At 37.5% G+C, this 20,594-nt stretch overlaps 1 protein-coding gene across 1 annotated transcript; it reads left to right on the top strand.

Annotated features, from left to right (window-relative positions):
- The first annotated feature begins 1,808 nt into the window (after nt 1-1,808).
- Nucleotides 1,809-20,197, top strand: ALX1 (ALX homeobox 1). The gene is made up of 4 exons (XM_027663325.1): nt 1,809-2,172; nt 4,415-4,719; nt 8,271-8,399; nt 19,565-20,197. The coding sequence occupies exons 1-4, from the start codon at nt 1,944-1,946 to the stop codon at nt 19,883-19,885; spliced, it is 984 nt and encodes a 327-aa protein (XP_027519126.1). The 5' UTR covers nt 1,809-1,943; the 3' UTR covers nt 19,886-20,197.
- Nucleotides 20,198-20,594: the final 397 nt, after the last annotated feature.

Below are 20,594 nucleotides of genomic sequence, written 5' to 3'. Positions count from 1 at the left end.
AGAGAAATCCGGGGACGGGAACTGTCCCTGGAGCGGCTCCCGGGACCGTATCCAGCCCCTCTCCCGGGTAGGCAGGGAGCTGACCCCCCGCCGCACCTGGCCGCGCACCGCGGGCACCGGTCGCCCCCCTCGTCCCTTCACCTTCCCGTCTCCCTGAGGCTTACGGGAACCGCTTCCATCTCTCCCTCTCCACAGGAGAGCAAAGTGACACCCCACCCCACAAAACACACCGGCCCACCCCAAGTCCCCGAGCACCACCTCTGCATTCTGTCCCGACGGGACTCCGCGCCGCCCGCAACCCCAGCTCCGTGGTGGCGGCAGGTAACGCTGTGAAACAGGACGGAGTTGCGGGGGTGGCAGCCTGGTTCTGACAGATGACAGGCAAGGGCAAGTTGTGCGCGTGACGGGTGATACCCGCAGCTCTGGATGAAACAAGCATCCCTCACTTAGCTACCCCTTTCTCCGGGAGAACATTAAATTAGAGGTCGGCTGATGAAGGAAGGGAAGCCGCTCGCCGAGAAATACGTTGGACCTGATCTTCCCTTCACCTTTGGCTAGGTTCACGGGAAAGGTCTCTAAGCCGTTCCACAGCTCCCATGGCCATTACTGCACCGAAGCTTCAGTCTCTCATTAACGCCTCGCTGCTTTTCCCCCTCTCCACCCCAATGGGGGAAGGGCCCACTGAACTGGGTTTTAAAACAGCCTCAGTAGAACAAACAAGCGCGGGCCCACGATGCTGAAATACTCATATGAAGTGATTGAAGTCTCGGGTTTACTTTACTTCACCGAGTACTCCTTTCACGAGGAAGCAGGGAGCAGCTCTTCTCCTTAATTCGTACCCTTTTCGAAATAGTCTCCTATCTCTCGACTGTGTTTTAAATCTTGTCAATGTGGGAAAGGGCCATGGAATTCAACACTTCAAAGTTCACACTTTGTGTGAAAACTACTTTCTTTTCCAATATCCACAGGAATGCATCCATATATGGCTCATTTCTTTTTCATTTTATTACCTAAGACTTTTTTTTTTTAATACTTTCATTTAGAAATTGATTTTTTTTTTCAACTCAGTAGTGATATTTCAGATTTAAAATAAAGGTCCATTTTAACTGCTTTGCACACATGCACACCCCCCCCAAACACAGACAGAGAGGCAGACTGGATGAGGTCTGTTTCATAACAGACAAACTCTCTTTTAGGCAGGTTTCTGATGTGAGAGATTTCTAGTTTTAAGTTTCTCTGTTTTCCATTCCCTACACAAACAACCGCCTATAATTTTTCTTTCTCTCTTTAACCCTCGGACAAATTTCTGAGCTGTTTAATAAAGAAGAAACACCAGTTCTTAATTTTACAGCTTCAGAGAACAGGGCTGCAGCTACTGACGTATCAGTCAAATAGATTAAAAAAGACCCTTTGCTTGAGGGTACGTGCCCCTGAAATCATCTTACTCTAAGCTTCTAGAGGAGCTGGGGGGAGAGGGAGAGAAGCGAGGATCCCTGGAGAAATGTGAAGAAGTTGCGGAAGGGAAATGTCCTTTTTTTCTGTCCTCCCTTCCTCCCTCCCTCCCTCTCTCCCCTCACCCTCCCCTAACGCTTGTGTGTGAGTGTCTGTCTGAAACAGATCTGTCTATCGAAAATGGGCCTGGAACTCCCTCCTGTGTTGGGATTAGGTCTTGAGGGACCTGGGGTGGAGTTAGACTTCTTGCCTATTTTCATATTCATTAGAAATGGGAGGTTGCATAAGAAGTCCTGCTGAGCTTCAAGATATAAGAGCAACTTCGGGTCCCCCCTTTCAAGACAAGACAAATCAAAGGGTCGGAGGCAAAACAGCTCCCTGAGCTCTGAACGCCTTTCCCTCCCTCCTTCTTTTCCTCCCATCCACTCACTCTCCCTCCCTTGTTCACAGTCCGGCCTCTGTCTAGGGAAGAGGCTTTCAAGCAGCCTTAGATGATTATGGATTTTCTGAGCGAGAAGTTTGCCCTGAAGAGCCAGCCAAGCAAGAACAGTGACTTCTACATGGGAGCAGGAGGCACTTTGGAGCACGTTATGGAAACTTTGGACAATGAATCCTTTTATAGCAAAACGTCAGGCAGCAAATGCGTACAGGCCTTCAATCCTCTGCAAAGGACTGAGCATCATGTGAGACTGGAGAGGACATCACCCTGCCAGGACAACGGTGAGTTGTCATCCCAAAGTTATTCTCCCTCCTGGAGATGTACAGGGGAGGGCAGGGATTCTCTTGCCCAGGGAGACCAAAGGCAGTTGTGCAGCCTTTGGGTGCAGGCATGTGAGAGGCTGTTAGGTCGTAGTAAAAGAACAATAACAAACCCAATAATAATAAATAAAATTGTAAAAGTATTATTATTAAAAAAAAAAAACAACACAGGGAAGGCAACTGTCTACTTAAAGAGCTCTTTTCCTTTCAGTGCAACCCTCTGGCTACTGCCTTCCATCCTGGTCTCTGCCAGAATGCACGGTTTGCCGAGGAACACGGCGCTGGGCACTCCGGCACAGCCAGCCCGACCCCGAGCCCACGCACCCGGGGCACCAAAGAGCCGCTGGGTCCCGGTGGGTGTCGAAGGGCACTGCCGCCCCCCGGCCGCCCTCCGGTACCACCCGACCGGCCCCCGGTCGCCCCCCGGGGCGCACCCCGCGCACCCCCGCCCCCACTGCGGGCAGCGGCGTTTTCACCCAACAAACTCCCGGGAAAAACATCCCCGGGTGTCGGTGCCGGAGGGACACCAGACACGGCCGGCTCCCCAGTGCCGTTCCAGGAAGGGGACGGAAGGTCACTTGGTCATGTTTGCTTCTTTCAAATATCGTCCTACGACGGTAGCGAGATTCTCTCTGCCGTGTTATCAAATAATGCGTAAAGGTGATTCTTCCGAAAAATGATGTAGGTAATCCAAACAATAATGTTAAACATTCCATCAATTGTTATATTTTTCTAGCCGATAGGCAAGGTGAATGTGGAAGGTTTTATTTTTGATACATTTAAAATTTTTCCTCATTATTCCAACATGATGGAAATCGCATATAGAAAAAAAAAATTAAAAAATAATTTCCCATCAGAATTGGAAAACGTGGTTAAGATCAGCTGCAATAAGGTGACTGAAAATATCTTACTTTTTTGACTTCATTTAGTTACAAAAGTGTCTATTTTTTTGAAAACATGCTTTTTTTTTGTATGAAAAAATTCGTAAGAAATAATGAGAGATTTCTGCAAGTGCCACTTAAAAAAAAAAACAACTACAGAAAATTGATTTATACGTTGAAGTTTTTCTTAATTACTTCATTTAATGGGTGCCTCGAGGGCTTTGGTGCATTTCCTATCTGATGATGATGATGATGATATGTTGATGGTAAATATCTAAAAATTGTCTTTTGCTACTATCAGTTCGGATTGAAAAAAAAACGTTATTGAGAATGTGGGAAAATCCCAAAGCAAGCTTCTTGTAGTGTGTTACATGCCATCTTTGTAGATTTTAATTTCTGTAGAGTTTTAAACCTTTTTTTTCACCTTTTTCTGAGAAAAAAAAAAAGGTTTTTTGGATCCTATAACTTATGACATTTCCAGTGATGTAAGTAAAAATATTAAAAAATAAGAAATATTTTCATTTCCTATTAAGAACCTATAGTAAAATATTTCTTATCTCTACCACTCAGGTTTTACCTAAAGACATATAGTTCCTTCAATCCTTATACAAAGTATATGAAGCAATCTCTTTTAATAAGTTAACATTTTGCAGAAATGCTCTGTATTTTGTAACCATAACAAACCTAATTGGAAACAATTCCACTTTACAAATCCAAGAGAAGGTATATGGAATTTATTAAGTTTGTAAAGTGAAGTTAATTTTAATTTTCATTTGCTTCTTGATTTGTCAGTTTACAGGTATTTAGTTTATTTCACTGTTATTTTGTATTTTCATAAAAATAGATGTTTTTCCATTTGCTTCCAAGTTTAAAGGCACATCTGTCAATAGTCTGTGCCACTTCTAGGAAAATATGTTTTGGGCTAAGATTCCTTATCTGTGCAACTTTAGTTGACACCAATTTCATGGATTATTAACTACTTCAGTGGCAGTAATGGGAGAGTACTCCAAGTACTCTTGTGCAGTCCCCTTACTCTGAAGGTTTTTAGATATTTTCAGATACAATTCTCAGTTAAAATTCAGTGTGTTTTAGCATTTTATTCTGTCTGTGGTTAATATTACAAATTCCTCCTCCATGATCTCGTGTAGGAATAACACAGCCTCCTAGAATCATGTTCCTTGTGAAACTGTTTTATATTAACTCCTGAATCTAAACCCCCCCACCCTGTGCACCCCCGCTCCCTCCCACTCCCCTGTCCCCCTGCCCCCTTAATCAGTTATTTAGCCAGTTATTAACCAGTTGTTAACCCATCTTGTGTACAGTGAACTACGGGATTACTAAAGTGGAAGGACAACCTCTTCACACAGAGCTGAGCAGGCCCATGGACAATTGCAACAATCTTAGGATGTCTCCAGTGAAAGGGATGCAGGAGAAGGGGGACCTGGATGAACTTGGTGATAAGTGTGACAGCAATGTCTCCAGTAGTAAGAAGAGAAGACACAGAACAACTTTCACCAGTTTGCAGCTGGAGGAACTGGAGAAAGTATTCCAGAAAACTCACTACCCTGATGTCTATGTAAGAGAACAGCTAGCTCTGAGAACAGAGCTCACTGAGGCCAGAGTCCAGGTAGGAAACAAACTTCAGCATTTCCATGACAAATTGTGTATTGTAGGAACTGGTAAATGACACTCTTGGGGATTGTACAAAAGCCTGTAAAGCTAAAGTAAGCTGCTCATTTTGCTTTATTTCTTTATGGATAAGAGCTGTTATGCTGCAGTACTAAAATAACTTGTTATTTTTTAAATAGTTTGTGTTGCTCTTCTAGAAACTTGTTTAAAGGATGAGAAAACATCATCAATAGTAAAGCTGTCTTGATCTCTTGTAGAATACCAGGCAGCAAATATGTAAATTGTTATACATAAAGATCCCATTAAGGAGACTTGTTGCATGTAGTTCAGATTGATGACGATGCAGAACTCAGACACAGAGGATTCTGTGTGTGTTACGGCATGAAAAGTACAGTCTAAAAAGTAGTCAAATTCCTTTTTTCTATCCAATGTAGTGAAAATGCACATACATAAATGTGTATATGTTTATGCCTGTGTGAAGCAATCCTTTCATCTTTGTTGTATGGAATGATGCTAGAAATCACAAAATTAGGAGGAACATTTGCTGTTTTTTAAACTTGCATAACTGATGAACAACATTATTCTAGTTTTTGGGATGAAACATACTGTTGATCACTTAGTGCATTATATGAGTATCTTCACTGCGTACAAATGTGATTCACTCAGCATGTGCTTGCACAGTAATCTCAACAATATTTATAGCTTTAGATGTGTAATGGTGAGAAAAGAAGCTAAGTATCCGGGAAATGCAGCCTTTCCCCTTTATAGAGATCTTCCATAAGGAAACGGTATGAGCCACATTTTGCAAGTTTATCCTAATTTTAGATATCTTCCCTGTTCTGGTAACAATCATCATTTCAATGTAGAGAATGGCACTCCCATTGATTCTTACAGACTGGGATTAATTTTTTTAATTTAGTGACTTGAATATGATAACAACTTCACAACTTGTAATTAAACACATACTCACATGTGCATATAAAGAAATAGATACCAGTGCACATGCATACAAACTAAAATTAAATCAGGATCACTTTCAGAAACAAAGTCAACTAATTAATTTTATAAAGAAGTGTTCTTTTCACGTCTATTCAACCAGACATCATATTCACTGTTGTCATCAGAAAATAGAGTTCAAAACTATGTGTTCAGTTACATTGATGCAATATCAGCAATGCTGACAGAATTTATTTCAGTGGCTTTTAACTCTTCAGGCTCTGTGCAATCCCTCTCCCTCTGAATTTGACTTAAAAAAAAAGCTTACCTAATATTAAAACACTGTTCTAACAAATGCATAATTCTGGAATTAAGAGAACTACTTCAAGAACAAATTAATAGTCAGAACAGGGAGAGGAGAATTGGATTACAGTGTCAACTGACTTTTTATCACTTTTTCCCCTAAGTTTTAGAGGCTTCATATGCCAAGAATATTTAAAAAAGAGAGTAAATGAAAAATATATATGTCTGTACTAGACTTTCACACATTTCTATTTCTCTCTTATTTAAAAATACTCTTCCCTTTCTTAAAAGATAAGTGATCTTTGCATTTCTCTTATGCTAAATATGAAAGGATATGGTGATCATTTCTATCCAGAGTAACAGGAGTATTCCATCACAAGATTAAGCAATTTAAAAGGCCTTACGTCACTAGAGGCAAGCATCTGGCAATTCAAGGATAACAAGCTGCAGATTTCTACATTGCTTTGTGGAGGCAAATGGTTACTTTATCTCTGCCAAGAGTCAGTTTCTAGTACAGTGGTGTAAACAGAAACATTTTGGGGGATTGTCAAAGGAAAAAAATGTGTGCTTTTTTTTCTTGTTTAGTTACTATAAATTCAAGCAAATTGTTTGATTTAGTTTAGCACAGTGATCAGCTGGAGACCTTACCCACAGTTCCCTTCACTGCCATTTCATCAACATCCAATTTAATATTTGTCCTGCACACATGCAGAGAGAGCCAACCTGAATCTAATTTATCTAAGTTGTTCTCTTTCCTGCTGCATATCAGTGCAGTAATTGGTACCCATTTTAAAGAGATTGTCAAGGTCTTTTTTCAATGAAAGAGACTCATGACTAAATTCTCTTATCTTGTCCCTGATGACTCCTGTGGACACAGGAGAATTTTTTTTTTTCCTTTTCTTTTCTTTTTGTTTAACCTCAGGCATCATAAATAACACAAATTGACCAGCAAAGTCCCTAACAATATATACTCAGGAGTTACATGCGTGAGACTTGCTTTGATTGCTGAGTACATTTTGAAAGATTACACATACTAAATCTGCAACATGTCCTTGAGAATTAAAATGAGCAAAACTATGCCCTGATTGCTTAAGCAGCATCGAAGGACAGTTGAGTTCTCCAAAGATCAATGCAAGAATGGAATTATGTAACAGTGTTACTTTAACTATCCCAGAATCTGGGATCAGAAAATATCCCTCAAAATACAGGAATTGTCTATAAAAAAAGCCTCTGTTTAAGTAGGTATATATCAAAATTGATTCATGATCAATTTAACAGGAAGACTAACCAATCACATTGTTTCCTTTTAAAAAAATAGTGGAGTGACTTCTTAAAAAAGCTGTAATGAATATGCTTATACCAGAACAATAAAGACTTGTTGGATATTACTTTTATACAGTGTTATTTTTCTTAGCACTTCCTTTATTTTATCAACATAAGTCTTAACCAGTCCAAACTAAACTGTCTGAAATAAAAAATAAATTTTGAAAACCATGAGACAATGACAGATATCAGTAAAAGAAAGAAATGTGTAAATAATAGGTTTTGATGAAACACCCGACACTCAAAATATTAGAGAACAGTCCAAAGGCTATAAAGAAATTCAAGCATAAAGAAATTAGCTTTTAGTTGACAAGAAAGCATTCAGTTCTAAATCATTTCATAGTCCAAATTATTTCATAGTCTAAATGTAAAATACAATTCTTTAGTTTTCCATTATCAGAAAGAGATATCACCTAACAACACTGTGGAAAAAAAGTCACAATGTTTTTAAAACTGTCTGTGTCATGGTGAATTTTTATTTTCTTCCTGCCTTTTAAGCCTTCCCTATAGAAACCTTTCCTGCAGTGCCAGTTTTTACTGTCCTGGTGCCAGTTTTTTCTGCCTTTTCTTTACCGCACTTAATAAAGATTATGTACACCTCTAAGAGGCAGATTATGGGTAGTCATAGCAAGTCAGCGGGCATAAGAAATTAAGAGAAAGCTTCGTTACAATTTGACTTGCTATGGACTGATCTTTCTCAAGTGAGTTGTTGTTTTTGATTTTGTTTTGGGTTTTTTGGTTTTGTGTTTTTTCCATTAATAGAAAGAAAATAGTATGTACTTTTAAAATAGACAGGAATAACTTGAGCAGGTTTGACATTGACAAGATTGAAACCGCAAGAAATCAGTTCTCAGGTGGAAAATTGCTCTTTCTTAGATAAACAGAAATTTTCAAAGCTACTGTCCAAAATCTCTTGTTTTTTTTCTAAAATTCTTTGCACAGTATGTAATTGAGTTAACATTAGGACTGCTTCCTTGTATACTATAGGTTTGGTTCCAGAATCGAAGAGCAAAATGGAGGAAAAGAGAACGCTATGGTCAGATCCAGCAAGCTAAGAGCCATTTTGCTGCCACATATGATATATCTGTTCTTCCAAGGACTGACAGCTACCCTCAGGTATGACACATACCAAGTAGTACTTTGGTTCTACATTTGGCAACTGTCTTAATAATTCTGGTCTTGTATGCTTTGCAAAGATGAGGAATAAACTATGTGATCTCTAGACAACTTCTTTCTGATATAGTAAACATGCACCATTTCTTTATGGACCTTGACAGACCATTAAATAGAACAAGTCTTCTACTAGCATGAAAGCATATTATAGCCATGTGCAATCAAAGTTGAATATATATGGCTGGGAGAGGGAGGTAGAGAGACAAGACTGCTCTTTTAGACAGCTGTAGTTTGTTTAATTTGTTTTATTCTTTTTCAGTTCCCTGTTAGCATACTGTAAGGTATACTGTGTAATAAGGCTATAATCTTCTGTCTCTGGTCTCCAGTCCTACTGCCTTGCCTCACTCTCTGCTATTGTTTTTCTGCTTGCTTGTTTTAGTACATTGAATACTTTTATTCTGAAGCCATTGTTTGTAATGTAAAAGCTTCCCACTGCTTTTACCACATAATTAATAAAAAAAAAAAGCACCATACAAAGCAAAATATCTTCCATGGATCCCTTCCACTGCTGGTGTTTTGTTGCTCTCCTACTTCACTAAGTAGCAGAATCTTTACTAGCCTTAGGAATATGCTTATATTCTATGTGGGTTTGCTTTGGTCATGCTCTGCATTCCCCCAGGCTGGGGGAAGAGTGGCTGGAAAGTGACCCAGTGGAAAAGGACGTGGGGGTGCCAGTTGACAGCCAGCTGAACATGAGCCTGCAGTGTGCCCAGATGGCCAAGGTGGCCAATAGCATACTGACTTGTATTAAAAATAGTGTAGCCACCAGGACTAGGGAAAGTGATTTCCCCCTCTAGCCGGCACTGGTGAGGTCACACCTTGAGTACTGTGTCCACTTCTGGGTCCCACACTACAAGAAAGACATTGAGGTGCTGGAGCTTGCCCAGAGAAGAGCAACAGAGCTGGTGAAGGGTCTGGAGGGTGTCATATGAGGAGCAGCTGAGTGAGTTGGGCTTTTTTGACCCAGAGAAAAGGAGGCTCAGGGGTGACCTTATTACTCTCTACCAGTACCTGGAAGGAGGTTGTAACCAGGTGGGGGTCGGCCTCTTCCCCCAGGCAAGAAGTGACAGAAGAAGAGGACATAGCCTCAAGCTGTGCCAGGGGAGGTTCAGGTCAGACATCAGGAAGAATTTTTTCCCTGAAAGGGTGCTTAAGCATTGGAGTGGTCGAGTCACCATCCCTGGAAATGTTCAAGAAATGACTGGATGTGGCACTTAGTGCTATGGTTAGTTGGCATAGTAGTGTTTGGTCAAATGTTGAACCTGGGGATCTTGGAGGTATTTTCCAACTTTAATGATTCTATGATTCTATGAACGTGATTAGCTTTGAACCAGGGGTTTTTGGCCCACGTGTCATCTACGCAGCTTAAAGTGCTTTACCCCTGAAGCACGTTACTAGGTTTGGTGCCTGGGCCGGAGCTGCTTTGCGCTCCATTAGCTCAGAACATGGACATAACCAGTTCAACCTGTTTTTATTTTATAGTGTAATAGTGCATTAACCCAAATTACATCAGCAACCACTGCACTACACACTCTGTGTTTAATTAGGTGGACACAATACTTATTTGAGACTTACCTAGGTAAAGGTGTGCAAAAAGATCTTAGGTATGCTTAGGTAGATTTACAAAGAGAGAGATGCACGGTCACTCACAGATCTCACTCAAGGTGTTCAGCTCTCTTTTGAGAGCCTTTCTGCCTTATCTGTAACATCACAACAAATCATACAAGGAATCATGTATAAGCTTTGGGATTTCTAGACTAAATTTTATGTCTGCGAGCTCATCTTGTAATTTTAGTAGGATGTCATCTGCAAATTTTCCCAATTGACAGAAGTTTCATTAGCAAGAGAAAATGGAATAATGCATGTCATTGGTAAGAACTTAAAATTATTGTTTTAAAATTAATGTTTTTCAAAAATCCCACAGTTTAAAATTATTTGATAATATGTGTGTAAGCCATAAAATTCTAAACCCAATAAAATATCTATTCTATACTTCCAGATTGTTAAAAAGATAAGTGAGTTCACTGCATTTCTATTTACAGTTTTGTTAAAAATTATCTCCTAGACTGATGACATAACAGAGTTTCAACCTGGCAAAGCTTTCTATTATTAATTTATAAATTCTTAAAAATAGGAATTGAAATGCAAATGTTGGTCCCATAATCTTAAATCAAGCATCTCTAAAATGTATACACATATAAAATGTATTCATAAACACAAATATGTTGTGTTCACCTACAAACACAGACTAACACTCTGCAGGTAAACAGAGGCACAAACATGTACCTGAGTCTAGTCACCTGCTTAAGAAATTTGTGTTGTACTGTAGTGTACTTCAAGAACAGGAACAAGGAGCTAAATGAAGGTCTGAGTCCTCTTTACATTGGCTATTTCAGCTGAGTGCTTGCATGCATAGTTTGGCTACATGACAAAAACATGCTACCTTACTCTTCAGTGAAGAAGGTGGATACTTTGCTGTATGCTGGAATATGAATTAGTATCCAGGTAATTATCACAGAGCATTCAATAAAAATTCATGTTCTTGCTAACCTGGTGGTAATTCTTTATAGTTGTCGCATTCTTAAATCCTTACCTTCAGAAAAACTGCGTCTGTGTAATATACATAGTATTTCCAGTGAGAATGCTTGAGAAAATAAAAATCTCTTTTAAAAACACAATTACCATTAGCAGCACTAAATTCAAATGTTTTGAACTAGATATCTAATTTTGAACGACTTACTTACGGAAAATAAATATACAGTACATGACTTGCTATAAATTCATCAATCTGTCCCACAGTTCAGGCAGAAAGAGGTATTTAAAATTATCTGCATGTTTGATTTTAGTGTCATAGATTGATTTCCCAGACAATTCTATTATTTCATTGTAGTTAATGCAAGAAAAAAAATCAAATATCTTTTTTTTTCTTTACTGTTATTCCCCCCACCACCCGAGTACAAGCACTCCTATTGTGACAGTGAAATAAACAAATATCAGACAAGCTTTACCATACTTTTGAATAAATAGTTTTAATTCAGGACTGTGGAACACAGATCACTAGAGCTTATTTATGAAGCCTTTATTAAACCAGGGAGAAACAGATTCCCTGTGGCTGGAAAAAAGTATAGGATGAATATTGAAAAAGGATGAAACCATGATGAGATGTTTACAGCTGTGTGGCAGAAGGAATGGGAACAAATGTGAATTTCTGGTGTGCATTATAAAGATTTGCAGCCTGAAGATTTTCTTCTCTGAGTCGCACCGTGGATATGTTGACAAAACACATCCCACTTGCATTCCAGCAGAAGCATCAGTCTCTTGCAGTCAACAGAGGGTGTCATGGAGACTTCTGCTTAGTCTTTTCACCAATTATCTTCATCAAATACAAATTAAGAACATGATGCTCTTATGCATTTTGTGACTATATAAACCTGAATAGTTTGTCCTGTGGGAAAATGATTCTTTCAACTTATTTCAGATAGAAGTTTGGCTCTGAAACAGAGGAAGGTTGAAGTTGGAAGGGACGTCTGGAGGTGGTTTGGTCCAACACCCATTTCTATAATCCAGTCTAATTTTGCTATTAAATTGCACATCTTTATCTTCAAAATAATAATAATTTGGGTGGGTTTTTTTTTTGAGATCATATTTGTTTGCATTGCTCTTTCAGTCTAACCTTCATTATTTTTACAGTATATTGACTTTAGTTGTTGCTTATTGTGTAAAATATTTGTTCATCTCTCTGCCAAGAATTTCAGTATCTCCTGAACTGCTCAAATTCTGCATGCATACATCTTCCATTAATTATAATGGATTACAAAGGAGGGTAGTTAGTGCAATATTGTAGCACAATCATCAGTTATTCACATGTTTTTTTCAAGGTTTTAATAACATTATGCTGAAAACCAGATTTTTCTAGGAAAATGTTATACACAGTGCTTTTCATTCATTTTAGTAAAAGGTTTCAGTTTCACTAGTTTCAATACTTGAACTTCAAGCTTCTCTTGCAGATGCAGCACACTGTGGTCTGTCATCTTAAGTGCACTCAGAAAATAATTTACTGATTAAAACAAATATCCCAGACAGTCTGAGCCTTATTAATTAGCAATATTCTACCGACAGTATGAAAGTTAAGAGGGAACATCTTACCATCAGTGGGGAATGAAGATTCACTTTATGAGGAAGTGAAATCTTACTTCAACTCACCTCAGTAAATGTTAGTAAACAAGCAATACTTAATTCAATCACCTAAATACAGTGTCTAGTGTTATTAAAGATGTCTCAGAATATACAAAACATTGTTGGAGTGCTGATGAGCAGGATTTGCAAGAAGGATGCACCCTTCACAGTAGGCAGCTGTGGTCAGATAAATATTAGACATTTGTATTTAGGAAACTTAACAGAAGGGACTTTTAGGCTAGATTTTTTTTTTTTTATATAGTTGGCAAAAATCTGAACAATTATTTTTTTCTTTCTAAAGTATAAGGTATAAAAAAGACAAGATGATCTTTAAAAATGTTTTTTTAGTTCTGATGTCTTGTTCAACTGCAGTCATCTGTAGTTGTCTTATATGGATCTATATATGATGTATTGGGAGAGGAACAATAAAAAGCTTCTTTAGCCTTATAATTCTCTTACCTTATTGGTCTTTATTTCACTACTTTTGCCATCCTGTTAGTGGGAAGGCTACTGTTACAAAGGTACTTGATCTCCTCAGATTTGATGCTTAAGCATGAGAAGTAGCAAGGCACCAAAAAACCTGAGACAAAATTTCATTTTACCCCCTCCTTATTCACACTGAAGAGTGAAATTTGATCAAAAACCTACACTATTATAACACAGATTTCCAATTTTCCCCGTATAAGTTAAATTTATAAAGATGTTATCTTTATAATCAAGTGCACCAGTATGTAAATAAGCATTAAATTGTATAACTGAAAAGCAGAAGTAAGGGGCAACATTTTTCCCCCACCTAGGCTCTTTCCTTACTTTGCATTTTTTCTCCTTCTTGCTTATTCTTTGAATCGTGTTCATTTCTTCTAAGTTCTTTTAAAAGAATTCATTTTGGCACACCATTCTACTTTCCTTCTCAGTATCACATGTTAAATGTTTGGGTTTTTTTATTTCCTTGAAAATGCAGGCAAGAGTTAGATAGAATTTAAATTTTTGTTTTGGCTGGAAAAACCAAGTCTAGAGCAGGTGGGAGTCCTAAGGAGACGAAAGTAATTTAAAAGTATGGGAACTGGGATGATATAGAAGATGTAGAAAGAAAGGAGAATGTTGAAATCCAGAAATTCAGCATTCTGAAGAGGCTGAAGTTTGCCTTCCATCCACCAGACTGATAAATCAAATTATATGTTGAACTGCATGGCATTGCATGATTTTTTGGCACTCAAAGAGTGTAGAAGTGATTTCAGTATACATGTGTTAAGTACTAAATCCTTGGATCATCATTGCAGTTCGCCCTAGCTTTAGTGCCTATGGGTAATCCTCATTAGCAATGATCAGTTACATGCTCCAATTAAATGCTCATATGGAATATATTAGACATCACATGTTATAGGACTTAAAATTTCTTTTAACTATAGCAGACATATAAATGACAGTTAATCACAATAGCTCAACAAGGTCATAGCTATGGGTACACCGATGAGGTAGGAGTAGATGTGGGAGACATATCTGAACAAGCTTCAAAGAAGTTTTGTCACACACTTGTGCTGTCTAGCTGTGACAGCCTGAAGCTCAGGCTGAGCCACCACCTGGATGGTATGTGGCTTGCTGCATGTGTGCTGGCTTGCCTTGCTGTGGCTGATCTTTCAGCAAGAGCAACACTTCTAATCTTTTTGGGTGGTGTCTGCTCCACACACAAAGTAGCTTGTGCACTGCACTCTTATTTTTTCTTGGTTGTAAACCACCACTGTATGTGGTCCTCCTCATAGTGTCAACATTCAGCTTTTTGTTCTATGGGTTTTCTTGTGAAACATGTATTTCTTTAAATGTGTGAGTGGCTTTACTTGGGCTTAATTATAGGATATATTCATTTTTTTCTGAGATAGTTTTTTTTAATAGTATTTTTCAAACTATAAAGTTTTGTCTTTATCATAAATGTGAAATAAAATTAATTCTTATGATAACTGGCCCTGAGATTGCAGTAGGGAGAATTTACAGCAGTTTACAAAGCATTCCATACAAGAATGAAAGCTTGATGACTTTTCAAATCCTACATTATTTTTCAGTTTAACAAGCTTGTTTAAACATGGAATCAAATGACAAGATTTTTTGTTTGTTCACCAAATGTAAGTGTATGGACTGAATGGGTCTACCACATATTTTAGAGCTGTATTATTAAGTCTCTCACTACCATGGACCAAGTAGCATTTTATGCACTGAGAACAGTGTGCTGCAGCTCTCTCTTATGTACCTGAACCCAACACAGTACAGCTGACCTTCACGAGTTCAGTAGGTCCAAGAGCTCCTACAAAATTAAACCAAGAAATAGTCTGTCTAGATATAAATAATAAAAAAATACAATGAGAGTGGTAAAGCTTTGGAACAAGTTGCCCATAGAAATTAATGAAAAACTGTAGCTGGAGCTACTCAAAACATGACTGGATAGGGCTTGGGTAACCTTATCTAAATTCAAGGTTAGCTGTGAGCAAAGGTTTGGAATAATAATCCCAGAGGTTCTTTTCAGTTTAAATTCTTCTGAGAATATATAAACTTGGGAAGTACAAGCAAATCTCTACCTATATTTTGGATGTTCTTAAGAGGACGCAAGAAAAAAAAAAAGCAGATTAATTGTGCTGATGGAACAACTAATAGCTGAATAAATTATGAACTAGCAGTTTTGAGCTATTGACAGCTATTACATTTAATTTAATTGGTATTGTTTCTTCATACAGAAGAGGACTGACAAAAATTTAGCAAATCAGTCTGATATTCAAGTTTTATGTAATTACATAAATTCTTAATGTTAAGTTAGTACTGCTCTTGTTTTCCTTGCAGTGTCCGGGAACACCCTGAAAACAGAGAAAATGTGTAGTTTCTAATTACTTATTAGAGAAATTATAGTAACAGAATTATAGTAATATAATTAACATACATAACATTTATTATGCAATATAATAATAACAATGATAATTTATTAATACTTAGAGACCTTAAAAGAGATAAGAATTTTGTTTCCCATGTGAAGAGTAAAATATGTGTCCACTCAACTAGAAGTAGTGTGCTCACATGTGTGTATGCTGGAAACAGACTCCAGTCTGGATAGGTAGGTGACTCAAATAAGGAGTGAAGAGATTTGTTGATGGGAGAACCTGACAGTAAAACTCAGAAAATTTTGAGACTTGAGTTTATGTGATTTCTCCAGGTGCTGTATAAAAAGGCTGAAGCTCAAGGAGCTTGAAAGTTTAACAGAAAAAAGCAATGACACTAAGTGGGATGACCAATTACCTCAGCTTATTTTCCTCCGAAGTGTCAAGCAGAAGGTCATGTGTTTAGGAAATGATATCATAGCTGTGTTAACAACCATAACTCTCCCTTATGTTCTTGTCAGAGCTATGAAATCCTATTTCTTTTTCTATCAGGAAGGGGGTGTGTGCACGTGTATGTGTGTATAAAACATACAGTAGGTAAATATATCGAAGGGCTCTGGTAATTTCATGGTAACCACAAGAGCAAAGCTCAAGTTGTTTGTGATGTTAAAAGAAACCAGAGATGTGCTGTATGTATAGCCTCATTCACAGTCTCTGAATTGCCTTTTATATAGTTCATGGATCACACAAGATTTTAAGAGGAAAAATATTTTCTTTAAATTTATGTACATAATGTCCCTTTTCCTTCTAACATACCAGAAGAAGGTTTCATAATTTTAACTTATTGTGAAACACTACTGTATTTATTTTTAATACAGGAATACCTTCTGCACCTAAATTTCACTACAAGATATTTATGTTGTAATTCCTTGTTAAGAAATGAAAATCTAATATAAAAAGTGAAGTCACTCTACCAACTAAAATGAATAGAAAATTTATATGACTGAAACATTCTTTTGGAAAATATAATTGCCTCATGTAAAACTTTTCTAGCATCCTATGGTATTCCTGAAGTTAAGTTTACTAACTTGGATTCCTACCTCTAAGGAAGAAACCTAGGACAACCCTTTGAAAGTTTTAGGAATTAATAGTTTGTTCACATATTTCCTTAACAAGACATTGGAATATTTTAGGATTTGCAGTTGAATTCTGTTCTCGTTTACACCTGTGTAATCTCACTGAAGCTAGATTGAAAGAGATTTGTCTAGGAAAAAATATCAAGAAAATTAATGGTACTAAATTTAGTTTACTGTAAACCAAACTGCTAAATATGGAAGTAAAGGGTGTTTTTGCGATTCCTCCAGACCACATAGGTTATTGAGCACTTTCAAACTGAGCCTCTAAACCTTTTGAAATCTTCCCATCATGACTGTATTAAAGGTAAATTTGTGCATGTTCCTATTTAAACAGATTTTTTGGGAAAATTTTTCCCATAATTATATCTGTGCAGTCTGGATGACTGCAGCATTCAGCACAACATTTCTTAGAAAGAAATTTCAGATAAATGAGACTTTGTCACAGATGAGTTAACTTTGGAGATTATAAACTCCTTCAAAAATAGCTCCTGTATTAGACACTGCATAGATTAACTAGTTCCTCCCTGGGTAAATTTGTCTGATTATAAGTCAAAACTGTCTCAGGTAATTTAATTAAGGAGTAATAAGGCAGCTGATGATCATGCCAAGATACAGAGGGTTTTCCATGGGCTCATGTTTCAGTCTTTTGAAAACTGATTAAGGGTAGAGGGAACTGGAAAGTTCTGAAAGTCTCATTAGATTCTCTTTCCTCATGTAGATTTTAGGAGGCTGACAAGAAAGAGGAAAAATCCTCTATATCCTTCCCCAGACACTTTTCTCACTCCTTTACTTCTCAGTAGACCAGCTAAAATATACATGAGCAGATGCCTGAGATATACCTAACTAGCTATGTGTATGTGTGAGTGAAAAAGCAAGCTCCATTCACAAGTGTGTGTGGAATTGTGTATGACTGCACAAATGAATGTCTGTGTAAACAAGGAGTTGAGCAGACCAGGAGTTTGGTGAGATGTGTTGCTACCATGGCTTTTCCTGAGGCTTCTGCAAGAAACAAAAACGGTGCATTTACTGGTTCTTTTTTTGCTGTTGGAATTTCTAAGGAGCCCAAATTAGTTTGTCAGCTCCTGGTGACCTCGCTAATATAACTATTCAAAACTAACTTTTAAAATAAGACTGTTTCATCCTTGCTATCTACAATAGATCTCAGCTAGATGAGTTCAGCGAACCATAATTTATTACTTTAGTTTGTTGGTGGTTTGGTGAGTATGTGCTGTTGCAAAGTGATAGGACAACGGGAAAAAAATCCAACTCATCAGCATTAGAAACATGTTTTCGTTCTCTGTGTGTGTGTATGTGTGTGTCTGTCATAATTCATTACTTCCCCTGACCTCTACTTTGGCAGAAAAAAATCAGTCAGCTAGAGAGATAACCTCCATATCTTAAAGTCAAAATTCCTTTGTCTATGAATTTGGAACATGAATGTAAAATTAAGTCTGAAGTGGGAATTCACTTTACAGTGCTAGCCGAAGATTAACTGCAATTACTTCAACACATAGCAGAGAACAACGACATGTGGGCTCAATCACAGTGCATCGGAGCAATGATACACTGAACAGACAACAGATTTTTGGGATGAAGACAAATTTAGCAAAGTAAAACAAATAAAAGGATATAGTTACTGGCTGACAAGTTCTGTGCTGTGAATGAGGGCTAAAAATGTCTTGCATGATACTATTTGTACATTAAAAAAAATCAGCGTTCAGGAAAGAGATATAAGTTAAAGTGGAGAAGACATACAAAGCTGTATATTGTATAATGGTGTGCACAAGTGAGAAATGACTGAGGGAGTTTGACTTTGTGAGAAATTATATCATATCCATGTAATATTCATAAAGAGATAGAGAGTAGAGAGTGTTAAAGAACAGAAGGCCAGCTGCTGAGTATGAAGTTTTCTTAAATCAAAGTGAATAAGGCAGGAATAAAAAATTGCACAGTCTGAGATAATGACAAGAACTGACTTATACTAGGTCTTTAAAATCTTCCTATCTCTTTATCTAGTAACAAATAAGTGAAAAACACCTACCCATAAATAGCATCTGTACATAGACGATTGAAGGCCTGAGACTCAGAATGAAGCTTTAAGTGACTGCCAAGTATAGAAAGGATTATACATCAAAGTTTGACTACATGGTTAATCCGAGCATTGCTGGTAACCGCAAAGTTTGTGTCCTAGTCTGTCATGCAACATTTTCCAGGGATGCACAGTGAAGCCTGTTAAGGCTGAGAGCTGAAACGGAAATGCCCTCAAAGTATCATTTCACCTAAAAATCTAATGAAAAGAAATCTTATCTCAAAACTTTTGAATAACTCCTGAATGTAGAAAAGAAGCAAAACTCTTGAATGTATTATCAGTCATTCCTGTGTTTTATGGTTTAATTTGTTTTAAAGTAATTATGCAAGGCTTCTCAATATTAAATTTTGCAAATACTTGTTGGGCTTTGTCACTTGAGAAATCCAAAATGGTTTGTTTTGTTCACCCTTTTCTACTCTTTCCTACCATTACAGTAAGAATTCTAATGAGGAGAAGTTTTTATGGTGAAAACAGCTATGATCTTTTACACTCTTTTGACACCTTTTCTCTGAAGTCAATTGTGTGCTTCCGCTAAGTTTATTGACTGGATGGGCTGATGGTATCCTGAGGTTCAACGGTAAACATCACGTATGGAGCCATGGAGCAAATGGATGACAGAGCAAGGAATATGACTCATCAGCCCTTGCTCTTAAGTGAAGAATCTAGTATTTTGACTCATGTGATCACTTCGTGCTATTTTCTAACATGATTGCAGAGAATTGGTTAAGTACTTGTTTCTTGTTTTAGAAGAGAACTAATAATGAATATGTGAAGTAGAGGAAATCAAACACTACAGAAAACAAAAGATGAACTACTTAAATTTAATTGTATTAATTTTATATGTTCCAGATTCAGAACAATCTGTGGGCAGGGAATGCGGCTAGCGGTTCTGTGGTTACTTCCTGCATGCTGCCACGAGATACGTCCTCCTGTATGACACCTTATTCCCATTCACCCCGGACAGATTCTGGCTACACAGGCTTTTCAAACCACCAGAATCAGTTCAGCCACGTGCCCCTCAATAATTTTTTCACTGACTCATTACTTTCTGGGGCAACCAATGGACATGCTTTTGAAACCAAGCCAGAGTTTGAAAGGAGGTCCTCCAGCATTGCAGTTCTACGGATGAAAGCCAAAGAGCATGCAGCCAATATTTCCTGGGCCATGTAATATAGCAGTACCCTTTCTCAATTTCTTTTTTTAATAGCAAACTAGAACCATTTTTATTTCCCATATTTAAAGGGAAAAAAAATAAGCTGCTGTGTGTGGAATGCTAGAAATCACAATATACACAATGTCTGCTTAAACAAATGCAATATAATATTTAACAATAAAACAAGAATAAACCAAATAGATTTACCATACATCAAGCTCAACAAGCCCTCTTTGTTTTGGTTTTTATATGTAGGTATGTTTTGTTGTACCAGTTGATGAAATATGATTATAGAACCTGCAAAAAAGAATAAAACTACTAAGCAAATATGTCTACTCCATGGTTTTTAGCAGTCCTGTATACAAAATTCATGCTTTACAAATGAATACTTCATAAGGGAACAACTCTGTAAAGGATAATAAATTTATTATACTCAAACCATGATGTAAATCTCTAAGCACATCATGCAAAGAAGGAAATATATGACCATTCATGTTGTAGGTGGAATTTGTAGACTGAGTTTTCTTAGCACTGCACTGCTGCTCTGAGTCAGCTCTGCTGTTTTGTTAAATGCATGTTGAGCTTGTTGAACTTATATCAATGAACAACTAATGTAATAAGAATAGAAAGTAATCCTTTATCTTATGGACCTGAGTGTATTCCTATTAAAGATAATGAGATTTCTTTTTTTTTTTTGTGTCAAATATACCAGTAAAAGCAGGATCA

Source organism: Corapipo altera, unplaced genomic scaffold (genome assembly GCF_003945725.1).
Source record: "Corapipo altera isolate COAL_440 unplaced genomic scaffold, ASM394572v1 1, whole genome shotgun sequence".
Classification (NCBI taxonomy): Eukaryota; Metazoa; Chordata; class Aves; order Passeriformes; family Pipridae; genus Corapipo; species Corapipo altera.
Note: the sequence above shows the minus strand (reverse complement) of the source record. Positions and strands in the feature narration are given on the sequence as shown.